Source organism: Schistosoma haematobium, chromosome 1 (assembly GCF_000699445.3).
Source record: "Schistosoma haematobium chromosome 1, whole genome shotgun sequence".
Taxonomy (NCBI): Eukaryota; Metazoa; Platyhelminthes; class Trematoda; order Strigeidida; family Schistosomatidae; genus Schistosoma; species Schistosoma haematobium.
Genome location: NC_067196.1, coordinates 17,521,350 through 17,534,033, shown reverse-complemented (window position 1 = coordinate 17,534,033; position 12,684 = coordinate 17,521,350). Strand labels below are relative to the sequence as shown.

The following is a 12,684-nucleotide window of genomic DNA, read 5'->3' as shown; positions in this document are numbered from 1 at the left end:
TCTACAAAGTTAACAGAAAATCGTCGAACGCTTTCTACGATCTAGAAGAGAAATGTTCATTCGACTATGATTTGATTTGCTCAGTGATCATAGGGAAGATTAAACTTGCCATCACATGAACAGCGCGTAAGGAAAACCGTCAGTTCGTACCTTTATAGAAACACATCGACGTCATCGACATGACGACAAAAGCGATCGAATCTAACAACACGTGCACAATCTCCATCGGAAAAGACTACAAACACGAGGAAGTCAGTAGAATGTGAAACATCCAGTCAATGTGGACGATATCGTGTAGGTGTCATCTAATGAACATGACGTTGAAAGAGTCGTTATCACAGTAAACACAGAACTAAGGCAAGACACAGTTGAAAGCCTAACATACTCAGCATGATTAGGTCATAGATGATGGAAGACGATAGAAAATCGTTGATGTGGGATTCAGTATATTTAATGGTTAGACAAATGAGTAGAATAGTACAACTGGAGATGATATGGTGTATGTGAATTGTGATGATGTGAAGAGGAATTTGGAGAAATCGTTGATACTGAGATATGAGAATTGTTCTGAGTCAAATGCAGATCCATCACGGTTCAATATTTCAATAGTACCGATAGTACTGTCCAATGTCTGGACGACGAACTCCTGGATACCAGTGTTGACCAACATTTCGGTTTATCATTTCGAGATAGCGCTCAGGTGTATAATTTGGAGGATTGGGATTGCCAATATCATGGTTTTCAGGTCGCAGTTGTGAGTTTGAAGGATCTAAATTTCCGGCATGCTGAAAGTTGAATTTATCATCTTCGTCATCGATGAAAACTATATTGGGTTTGGAGCCGTCCACACCTACAGAACAAAAAATAATCATATTATTAGAGAAACGTTGAGGAATGCAGTCTGTAGTCACTCGGCCTAATCGAACTCAATCTGTATGTGAGTGTGCACAATGGAACACAATTTCAATCACTGTTCAACCGCACACTCGTTTACTGCAGCTCTGTCCAGTGGTCAGTCGACTCAATGAACAGACGACTATTGATAATATCCGATCATCCAAGTGGAACGGAAGCAATCTGAAACAGTAGGTCATTAGAGTAACCACAATCAACTGCTAATGCTGCAAAACGCTTTGTCTCAGTGAACATACGAATTCACAACCACACATTTGATGCTAGTCGCCCCTAACAAGTACCTTCATCTTGTTATCCGACTCTAGAAAAGTCAATCACTCGGTCTCACTGGACATGTTCAGATACTAGGATATACCAAGATATGGATAAATTGAGGCTGACGAGTTCACTGGTCTTGTGCTTACCATCACGATTGTCGGTGAAACACACACACACGTACCTTGATTATATTGAATGGTAGAGTTGAATGGCATTGGTTTGGTCAGTAGTTGTTCGAAGAGGAAGACATTGAGTAGTAGTATGAAGACGAGTCTCATGACAGTTCTGGAAGAAGAAGAAGAAGAGGAATGCAGATTAGTGAGCGACAGTTGTGTGTTGCGTGATTGTCGCGAGTGAACTGGATGCCACGTGTGGAGTGAGATGTTGTGTGTTGTTGTGTTGTGTAGTGGAGTGTGCTGTAGTGTGGTGATGTGCGGAGTAGTGTTGTGTTTTGATATGGATACACTGCGACTCAGTGCAATTCGATGACTTACTTCACTCACCAATCGTTGTTCACTCAACCACTTTAATCAGAATACATGGTGTTTCACAATTATTTATATGGTGAGAGATATTCGTAACATGGAGGATTACAGTTGAAAGTCACGTGACACAATCACTGAAACGGATGTTCATGAACACTGAAACAGTCACGTTGCGCACGTGTTCCACTGTGCTCCAGTGACACGCGAATGTGACGATTGGCAGCTGTTCATGCTGAACGTGAGTAGGTTGTGATGAATAAATCCATGTTTCATGCCAATCAACAATGATCACATGTACAATGTGTGGATGACTTGATTTGGAGATGGTTATGAGAGATGAGGTTGAACACGTGAAGTGTTCCATACTTGACAATGGACTGGTGAATGTGGTGTTACTGAGTACTTCGGAGTGATGATCTGTTATTCGGAATTGTGTTGCATGTGCGTGTCGAGTACTTCCACTTCTGTTAATCACAGAATCTCCCACACTACTGCCAGTACATTCTGTAAAACGTTCAAGATTTGAATGACGTGAAGGTGAAAATTTCTATATTATTATTGTTCAGAACTGTTTCGACTTCATGTACGGCTCGTTATCAAGTGTTTTATCCACCAATCAAAGTACGACTTATTCAATCTTAGCACTGTGCCAACACCAATTGCGTTCGACCGGTATGAGCAGCCTAGCGTCCCTATTGTTCCTATGTCGGCCTAGTCCGTCCACTTGAGTCCAGAACACCAATACCAGTTTCCACTATGCGAATCGAATCATTTATTTCAGACTTACTGGGTTTATATATCAACCAAACAGACCGCAACGCACCATAAAATAGGAAATAACATTTGTACACAATAAAGCCAAAAAGTGACTGTGAACTTGAGAGGCAGTAGTCAATAAACAACATAGCTTAAGAACAGTAAATCGTACAATAATAAATTATGGATCAAAATAAAGCTTATAATAAGAGGAATATAAATATATGTAACCTAATTATTGAATAGTTATACCATAAGAATGTATAGACGATAATAGTCAATTAATATGTCTCAGAAGTTACCCGTGATCTAATCTTCACTCGGATATAACACCTCCCCTTTCTTTGAAGATTCCAAGTTTAGATTCTGATTTTAAAAAACTATGTGTGACTTCAAATTCTCCAACATCCTCCTTCTCCGCGAAACAATGTCGGATCCCTATATCTCCAATTTACAATTAATAGGACTTTATTTAAACCATGTTTCTCGCATTGAATGGAGAATCCACTAGAAATGACCTTTGATTTGAGGTCAGAGTTTGGTTCTTCAGAAGCATTATTTTCAAATTCATTAGGAATCTCATTAGTGGATAATGGGCCATTAGTAAAATCAACATCTAACATAATTAAATTAGATTTTTGACCATCATTTGACTCAGCCGACATATTTTCCTAATTTTTACAAGAAATTTCATCACAATTATTTGTATTATTATGAGAACCAAAATCTGGTATAGTCATTAGAAATCGGATAAGTTGGTTCAATATAAATTTCTGTATCCTGATGATTTTGAGTAACATTTAGTACAATTGAGTCCATCGTGTTGCACCAGTTATTTTCTGAATATTAGTCCACATAGCTTTCTCGACTAATATCACGTAGACCATAATTTTGTACTAGCTGAAGTTTATTTTCAGAGCTAGACAGGGCCAGCAGTGTTTCATTAATTTTAAAACAAAATACCAGAGAATTTATCCTGGAATGGCAGTAACAAGCGGTCAAGTGTGACGTGGGTGATCTACTTCGTGTCCAGCTGAGTGACCAACTCATCGCAGGAATTAAATTACGATATCTGGGAGTTGAGATTATACAAATCGCAAAGTGTTCCTTCCAAAATGGTAGGACTGCATGTATTTATTATGAGGCAGTGCATGAAATTGACTTCCACGACATCTACTATCCTAGCATACTAGTACATTACTTGGCTATTCTAATCCGATCTGTAGTCCATGTCACATGAACAGACGTTTAATCAACGGTATTTTCCGTTCTCGCAAAATCCTGAGAAGTGATTCATCGAAGAATTGGAAAGCAGTGAACAAATGTAAGCACAAGTTCAGTAAATGTTTGTCATGCGGCAAAGTTCAATTTCGTAATTCGTGTTCATTTCTTCATGTTATATGCTCCCGGTGTGGTGAGATGTGACACATTCGGTCGGTTTGTTAAACTACTGTTCATTTCACCGCAAGAAATTCTAAACTCTATAACTCGCATCCTATTCGTTTCTGTGTTTCTAATGATCACATATCACCTTTACTTACTACTTTCAGTAGTTCACTTCATGTTCGAAAATGATAATATTTGTCAAGTGATGCTTTTCATGATTTTATTGTTGAAACTGGTAGTGTCAAATCCGCCGTTTCAATAGGGAAGTTGATGTACCAATTCTATAACTAAAGCTATTTCAGTTTCTATTTTTCGAGAATTACATGCAGCAAACATCCTAATCATCAGTGTTGCAATTTGCGGATCCGGAATGATAAATCTTCAATTATAAGTTGTGAATTCCTCATCACCGATTGTTGACCATCAATCACTGATCTAGAAGCTTTGAGAGTGCATTAGCGAAAATATGACGTTTGTATGAACCAATGGTTCCTTTATGATGCATGTCTGACTGATTTTGAATTCTAATTATGATACGTTCGTTTATGCTCAATAACTGGTTATATTTTTGCTAAATAAACTGTTACTTCCATCACAATTACTATTATTATTGTTATTATTTTTATTATCATCATTGATATTTCACTCACGTACACCAATTTCTGTCCGTCTTCTCTTTTCATTTTGCTGCGTGCATTGAAAATTATTTTTATCTCTGAGCAAACTCATTGTGGTGCATATGCATTGGACGCCTCATATTACCAATGTATAAGTGTTCAAATAATAATGATCATTCATTTAACTTCCTAAATTATTGCAGTCGAAACTACTGTGAGGCATTTGCGGATCGGAAATCCCACTAACATCGATGTCATAAAACATGAATTTGACAATTTTGCAATCTACCAACAGGTGTGCAATCGCTATCAGACAAGACGACGAATACGAGAAAATCAGTAGCATGAGAAACATCCAGTCAATGTGGACGATATTGCATACAATATATATAACGCGTTCATTTTTACCCATCTATTTCCATCTATATTGAATTGAACTATTTTGGAGAATTTAAGTTGAAAATAAATTTGAATGCTTCCAGTTATCATAAGCGCAGGACAGGAGACTATCATAATGCGTCGTATGTGGCACCAACACTGATAATTGCTTAATGAATAGTATTTCGATGATGGTGAGATTCGATCAGTTAACTAAGATCTTGTTCAGTGACTTGAACAACTCTGTACTTCTTTGTTGCATCTTCACTTATTTGCCATCTCCCATTGTGTCGGATTACATTGAAGTTATAGATCACGATGTTAATTTGATTGATTGGTTGAAAATTCAGACAAACACGAATAAACACACTACAAAACAGAGGTCAAGCACATATGTGATGATGTTATAGATTTTTGTCAGTTGTATAACAACACACAGTCTCGTCTCGAACAAACACGCATTGAATTTCAGTTAATTACCGCATGATAAACGGTTCTCAAAAATGTGATCCAATGAGGGAAGTGTGCTCATGACGGTCGACAGACTAGACATTATGCTCAGTTCAGCAACCATCATTTCAAAATTAGTGAATGGAAAGGTGGATAATCAAATGACAGCAGAATACACTTACAATCACAACTAGAAATGCCAAGATGTGATCTTCACCCGGAATAATTTGAAATAGAATTGTGGGTCACATAACATGTGATTCGTACTGGATACCGATTCACTAAACAAGAACCAAGAAACATTGTGAAACGGTGATGGACACAAGTGGAGGTACTCGACACGCACATGCAACACAATTCCGAATAACAGATCATCACTCCGAAGTACTCAGTAACACCACATTCACCAGTCCATTGTCAAGTATGGAACACTTCACGTGTTCAACCTCATCTCTCATAACCATCTCCAAATCAAGTCATCCACACATTGTACATGTGATCATTGTTGATTGGCATGAAACATGGATTTATTCATCACAACCTACTCACGTTCAGCATGAACAGCTGCCAATCGTCACATTCGCGTGTCACTGGAGCACAGTGGAACACGTGCGCAACGTGACTGTTTCAGTGTTCATGAACATCCGTTTCAGTGATTGTGTCACGTGACTTTCAACTGTAATCCTCCATGTTACGAATATCTCTCACCATATAAATAATTGTGAAACACCATGTATTCTGATTAAAGTGGTTGAGTGAACAACGATTGGTGAGTGAAGTAAGTCATCGAATTGCACTGAGTCGCAGTGTATCCATATCAAAACACAACACTACTCCGCACATCACCACACTACAGCACACTCCACTACACAACACAACAACACACAACATCTCACTCCACACGTGGCATCCAGTTCACTCGCGACAATCACGCAACACACAACTGTCGCTCACTAATCTGCATTCCTCTTCTTCTTCTTCTTCCAGAACTGTCATGAGACTCGTCTTCATACTACTACTCAATGTCTTCCTCTTCGAACAACTACTGACCAAACCAATGCCATTCAACTCTACCATTCAATATAATCAAGGTACGTGTGTGTGTGTTTCACCGACAATCGTGATGGTAAGCACAAGACCAGTGAACTCGTCAGCCTCAATTTATCCATATCTTGGTATATCCTAGTATCTGAACATGTCCAGTGAGACCGAGTGATTGACTTTTCTAGAGTCGGATAACAAGATGAAGGTACTTGTTAGGGGCGACTAGCATCAAATGTGTGGTTGTGAATTCGTATGTTCACTGAGACAAAGCGTTTTGCAGCATTAGCAGTTGATTGTGGTTACTCTAATGACCTACTGTTTCAGATTGCTTCCGTTCCACTTGGATGATCGGATATTATCAATAGTCGTCTGTTCATTGAGTCGACTGACCACTGGACAGAGCTGCAGTAAACGAGTGTGCGGTTGAACAGTGATTGAAATTGTGTTCCATTGTGCACACTCACATACAGATTGAGTTCGATTAGGCCGAGTGACTACAGACTGCATTCCTCAACGTTTCTCTAATAATATGATTATTTTTTGTTCTGTAGGTGTGGACGGCTCCAAACCCAATATAGTTTTCATCGATGACGAAGATGATAAATTCAACTTTCAGCATGCCGGAAATTTAGATCCTTCAAACTCACAACTGCGACCTGAAAACCATGATATTGGCAATCCCAATCCTCCAAATTATACACCTGAGCGCTATCTCGAAATGATAAACCGAAATGTTGGTCAACACTGGTATCCAGGAGTTCGTCGTCCAGACATTGGACAGTACTATCGGTACTATTGAAATATTGAACCGTGATGGATCTGCATTTGACTCAGAACAATTCTCATATCTCAGTATCAACGATTTCTCCAAATTCCTCTTCACATCATCACAATTCACATACACCATATCATCTCCAGTTGTACTATTCTACTCATTTGTCTAACCATTAAATATACTGAATCCCACATCAACGATTTTCTATCGTCTTCCATCATCTATGACCTAATCATGCTGAGTATGTTAGGCTTTCAACTGTGTCTTGCCTTAGTTCTGTGTTTACTGTGATAACGACTCTTTCAACGTCATGTTCATTAGATGACACCTACACGATATCGTCCACATTGACTGGATGTTTCACATTCTACTGACTTCCTCGTGTTTGTAGTCTTTTCCGATGGAGATTGTGCACGTGTTGTTAGATTCGATCGCTTTTGTCGTCATGTCGATGACGTCGATGTGTTTCTATAAAGGTACGAACTGACGGTTTTCCTTACGCGCTGTTCATGTGATGGCAAGTTTAATCTTCCCTATGATCACTGAGCAAATCAAATCATAGTCGAATGAACATTTCTCTTCTAGATCGTAGAAAGCGTTCGACGATTTTCTGTTAACTTTGTAGAGTTAATCATCATGAGATGTGTTTCACTTCGTTGCAATCGGTTCCAATCAGGATTAGAATAGTGAAGATAGTTGTTTATGCGTATGCGTATTTTACATAGCCACTTTTCTACTTATTCAGCAAAACATACTGAATTTACGTGATGTTCGTTTACAATTTAGGCTGTTTCGATGGCGTCTTAATCCGACCTGTTGATCACTTTCGCAACCACCCATGGTGTAGTGAGTTGCGAGTAGTTTCTAATCTAATTCAGTTTCACTCATATTATAAATTGATGTGTCCTCTTTCTATATGACAATAGTCGAACGGTCAAGTTTTCAGGCAACACACGATGGAAATACTGTAAATAGGCGAATCGTTGTTTACGAGATTTAGCGAGTGGGTTGTTGGTCGGGAACCCGATACACTTCAGCTTTACATCCAGTCGATTTCTGCTGTAATTTAACTTCGCCTACATTGAAATCATATCTCCTCTTTCTAAGTATTGATCTTAACTATCACAGTGTGCATTTGACCAGCAAGGACATCTTAAGCAATTCAAATGAAATGAAATATTTCGAAACTTCTACATTGTAAGTGTGGGTAAGGTGAAAGAAACAAAATGGTCGGTCGAATCACACAGGTCAAGATAAACAAATTCAACAATCAGATGTTCGAAGGCAAAACCACTTCGCTTACACGACGTAAAATAAACAAACATTTCCTCATTCAATGAACACGAACAGATTGATATAGCGATAGTGTGGAGAAAAGTTTGTAGAAGAAATCGGAAATAAAAATTCCTACAACATAATTTAGTCGACTACTGACGAGACGAGTCACATCATATGTTCAGTCTATGAGCCAGTAAGTGCAAAAGACCAACACGGGTCGTTTGAATGCAAGTACTCGGCAGAAATGTAACGAAACCACTGGACAACGATTAAGTACTAAGATCACAGCAACGTACAATACACAAAGAAGATATGAACAATTCAAACTTCATCAGTAATTGAGAGTTGATTATCAAGGTAACTGAATACCAAGTCCAGAGAAATGAAAATATTCGGTTGATTGTGATTCGGTTTGTTCATCTGTGATCATACTGTGGTAGATTTGCCTCGTTAATCCATCACCTTTGTAACCGTTATCATACACATTCCAACAATGTTTGAAATCATAAGGCAATGAGAAGCGGCAACTACAGATTATCAGCGGATAGCATGGATATCAGAGCAATAAGCACATCGAGCGGAATTGAAGCAGGGAGGCGAACGTGTGTGTGCGAGCGAATACAGAGGCAAATTTATAGTCAAATCGAATCAAAGCACAGCAAGGCGAGACAGAGCCTAATAATAGCATTCGCGTATATGCATACATGGGGAAGAGGATGGATCATCGAGCGATATTCAAGCTATTGGGATTATCGCTAGAGTCTGTCATGTGATCAAGCGTACACGTTTATACAGATATGGTCATGATCATAATGGTACAAAGAAATATGCGAATTGTTACTATTCGAATAACGTGGTCAGTTAAGCAAGTTAATAAAAAGCTCAAGCAAAATTAACGTTAATCGAAATTGGTTGTAGTATAGTTGCCATAATAAATCCACACCTCCAACAAAGATATGTTTGAAATATCTGTGTTGCACTAAGAACAGAAGACTGAATGGAGTAATTACAACCGTTTGAAGGTATCTGCTTATACATCATTGGAATGAAAATGATGTGTCTATTAACATTTACTGTGTATCTGGCTTCAAGCTCGTCCGTGAGCTTATACAAAATACTGGCAAAATATAAAATGAATATGGTATCATGTGGAAAAGCTTATACATATAAGCGTAAAGGTATACAAGATACGCCGAGTTTTACAGTGTAAAATATTAGCGTAACAATTCATCCAACTAATCGAGACGCTATCACGTAGAAGTCATCTAATAAACATGACGTTGAAAGAGTCGTTATCACAGTAAACACAGAACTAAGGCAAGACACAGTTGAAAGCCTAACATACTCAGCATGATTAGGTCATAGATGATGGAAGACGATAGAAAATCGTTGATGTGGGATTCAGTATATTTAATGGTTAGACAAATGAGTAGAATAGTACAACTGGAGATGATATGGTGTATGTGAATTGTGATGATGTGAAGAGGAATTTGGAGAAATCGTTGATACTGAGATATGAGAATTGTTCTGAGTCAAATGCAGATCCATCACGGTTCAATATTTCAATAGTACCGATAGTACTGTCCAATGTCTGGACGACGAACTCCTGGATACCAGTGTTGACCAACATTTCGGTTTATCATTTCGAGATAGCGCTCAGGTGTATAATTTGGAGGATTGGGATTGCCAATATCATGGTTTTCAGGTCGCAGTTGTGAGTTTGAAGGATCTAAATTTCCGGCATGCTGAAAGTTGAATTTATCATCTTCGTCATCGATGAAAACTATATTGGGTTTGGAGCCGTCCACACCTACAGAACAAAAAATAATCATATTATTAGAGAAACGTTGAGGAATGCAGTCTGTAGTCACTCGGCCTAATCGAACTCAATCTGTATGTGAGTGTGCACAATGGAACACAATTTCAATCACTGTTCAACCGCACACTCGTTTACTGCAGCTCTGTCCAGTGGTCAGTCGACTCAATGAACAGACGACTATTGATAATATCCGATCATCCAAGTGGAACGGAAGCAATCTGAAACAGTAGGTCATTAGAGTAACCACAATCAACTGCTAATGCTGCAAAACGCTTTGTCTCAGTGAACATACGAATTCACAACCACACATTTGATGCTAGTCGCCCCTAACAAGTACCTTCATCTTGTTATCCGACTCTAGAAAAGTCAATCACTCGGTCTCACTGGACATGTTCAGATACTAGGATATACCAAGATATGGATAAATTGAGGCTGACGAGTTCACTGGTCTTGTGCTTACCATCACGATTGTCGGTGAAACACACACACACGTACCTTGATTATATTGAATGGTAGAGTTGAATGGCATTGGTTTGGTCAGTAGTTGTTCGAAGAGGAAGACATTGAGTAGTAGTATGAAGACGAGTCTCATGACAGTTCTGGAAGAAGAAGAAGAAGAGGAATGCAGATTAGTGAGCGACAGTTGTGTGTTGCGTGATTGTCGCGAGTGAACTGGATGCCACGTGTGGAGTGAGATGTTGTGTGTTGTTGTGTTGTGTAGTGGAGTGTGCTGTAGTGTGGTGATGTGCGGAGTAGTGTTGTGTTTTGATATGGATACACTGCGACTCAGTGCAATTCGATGACTTACTTCACTCACCAATCGTTGTTCACTCAACCACTTTAATCAGAATACATGGTGTTTCACAATTATTTATATGGTGAGAGATATTCGTAACATGGAGGATTACAGTTGAAAGTCACGTGACACAATCACTGAAACGGATGTTCATGAACACTGAAACAGTCACGTTGCGCACGTGTTCCACTGTGCTCCAGTGACACGCGAATGTGACGATTGGCAGCTGTTCATGCTGAACGTGAGTAGGTTGTGATGAATAAATCCATGTTTCATGCCAATCAACAATGATCACATGTACAATGTGTGGATGACTTGATTTGGAGATGGTTATGAGAGATGAGGTTGAACACGTGAAGTGTTCCATACTTGACAATGGACTGGTGAATGTGGTGTTACTGAGTACTTCGGAGTGATGATCTGTTATTCGGAATTGTGTTGCATGTGCGTGTCGAGTACCTCCACTTGTGTCCATCACCGTTTCACAATGTTTCTTGGTTCTTGTTTAGTGAATCGGTATCCAGTACGAATCACATGTTATGTGACCCACAATTCTATTTCAAATTATTCCGGGTGAAGATCACATCTTGGCATTTCTAGTTGTGATTGTAAGTGTATTCTGCTGTCATTTGATTATCCACCTTTCCATTCACTAATTTTGAAATGATGGTTGCTGAACTGAGCATAATGTCTAGTCTGTCGACCGTCATGAGCACACTTCCCTCATTGGATCACATTTTTGAGAACCGTTTATCATGCGGTAATTAACTGAAATTCAATGCGTGTTTGTTCGAGACGAGACTGTGTGTTGTTATACAACTGACAAAAATCTATAACATCATCACATATGTGCTTGACCTCTGTTTTGTAGTGTGTTTATTCGTGTTTGTCTGAATTTTCAACCAATCAATCAAATTAACATCGTGATCTATAACTTCAATGTAATCCGACACAATGGGAGATGGCAAATAAGTGAAGATGCAACAAAGAAGTACAGAGTTGTTCAAGTCACTGAACAAGATCTTAGTTAACTGATCGAATCTCACCATCATCGAAATACTATTCATTAAGCAATTATCAGTGTTGGTGCCACATACGACGCATTATGATAGTCTCCCTGTCCTGCGCTTATGATAACTGGAAGCATTCAAATTTATTTTCAACTTAAATTCTCCAAAATAGTTCAATTCAATATAGATGGAAATAGATGGGTAAAAATGAACGCGTTATATATATTGTATGCAATATCGTCCACATTGACTGGATGTTTCTCATGCTACTGATTTTCTCGTATTCGTCGTCTTGTCTGATAGCGATTGCACACCTGTTGGTAGATTGCAAAATTGTCAAATTCATGTTTTATGACATCGATGTTAGTGGGATTTCCGATCCGCAAATGCCTCACAGTAGTTTCGACTGCAATAATTTAGGAAGTTAAATGAATGATCATTATTATTTGAACACTTATACATTGGTAATATGAGGCGTCCAATGCATATGCACCACAATGAGTTTGCTCAGAGATAAAAATAATTTTCAATGCACGCAGCAAAATGAAAAGAGAAGACGGACAGAAATTGGTGTACGTGAGTGAAATATCAATGATGATAATAAAAATAATAACAATAATAATAGTAATTGTGATGGAAGTAACAGTTTATTTAGCAAAAATATAACCAGTTATTGAGCATAAACGAACGTATCATAATTAGAATTCAAAATCAGTC

At 38.6% G+C, this 12,684-nt stretch overlaps 1 protein-coding gene across 1 annotated transcript; it reads left to right on the top strand.

The window, feature by feature from the left end:
* Positions 1-429: 429 nt before the first annotated feature.
* MS3_00001244 (uncharacterized protein) lies at positions 430-7,360 on the top strand. Its single transcript, XM_051208722.1, has 4 exons — positions 430-852; positions 5,985-6,023; positions 6,233-6,336; positions 6,841-7,360. Exons 3-4 carry the CDS (start codon positions 6,240-6,242, stop codon positions 7,086-7,088), a joined length of 345 nt encoding a protein of 114 aa, XP_051073284.1. The 5' UTR covers positions 430-852; positions 5,985-6,023; positions 6,233-6,239; the 3' UTR covers positions 7,089-7,360.
* Positions 7,361-12,684: the final 5,324 nt, after the last annotated feature.

Bases quoted from the DNA above. Each gene is read 5' to 3' on its own strand.
- MS3_00001244 (XM_051208722.1), top strand. From the start codon at position 6,240: ATGAGACTCGTCTTCATACTACTACTCAATGTCTTCCTCTTCGAACAA. The intron at 6,337-6,840 runs GTACGTGTGTGT...TTTGTTCTGTAG, and splicing joins TACCATTCAATATAATCAAG to GTGTGGACGGCTCCAAACCC.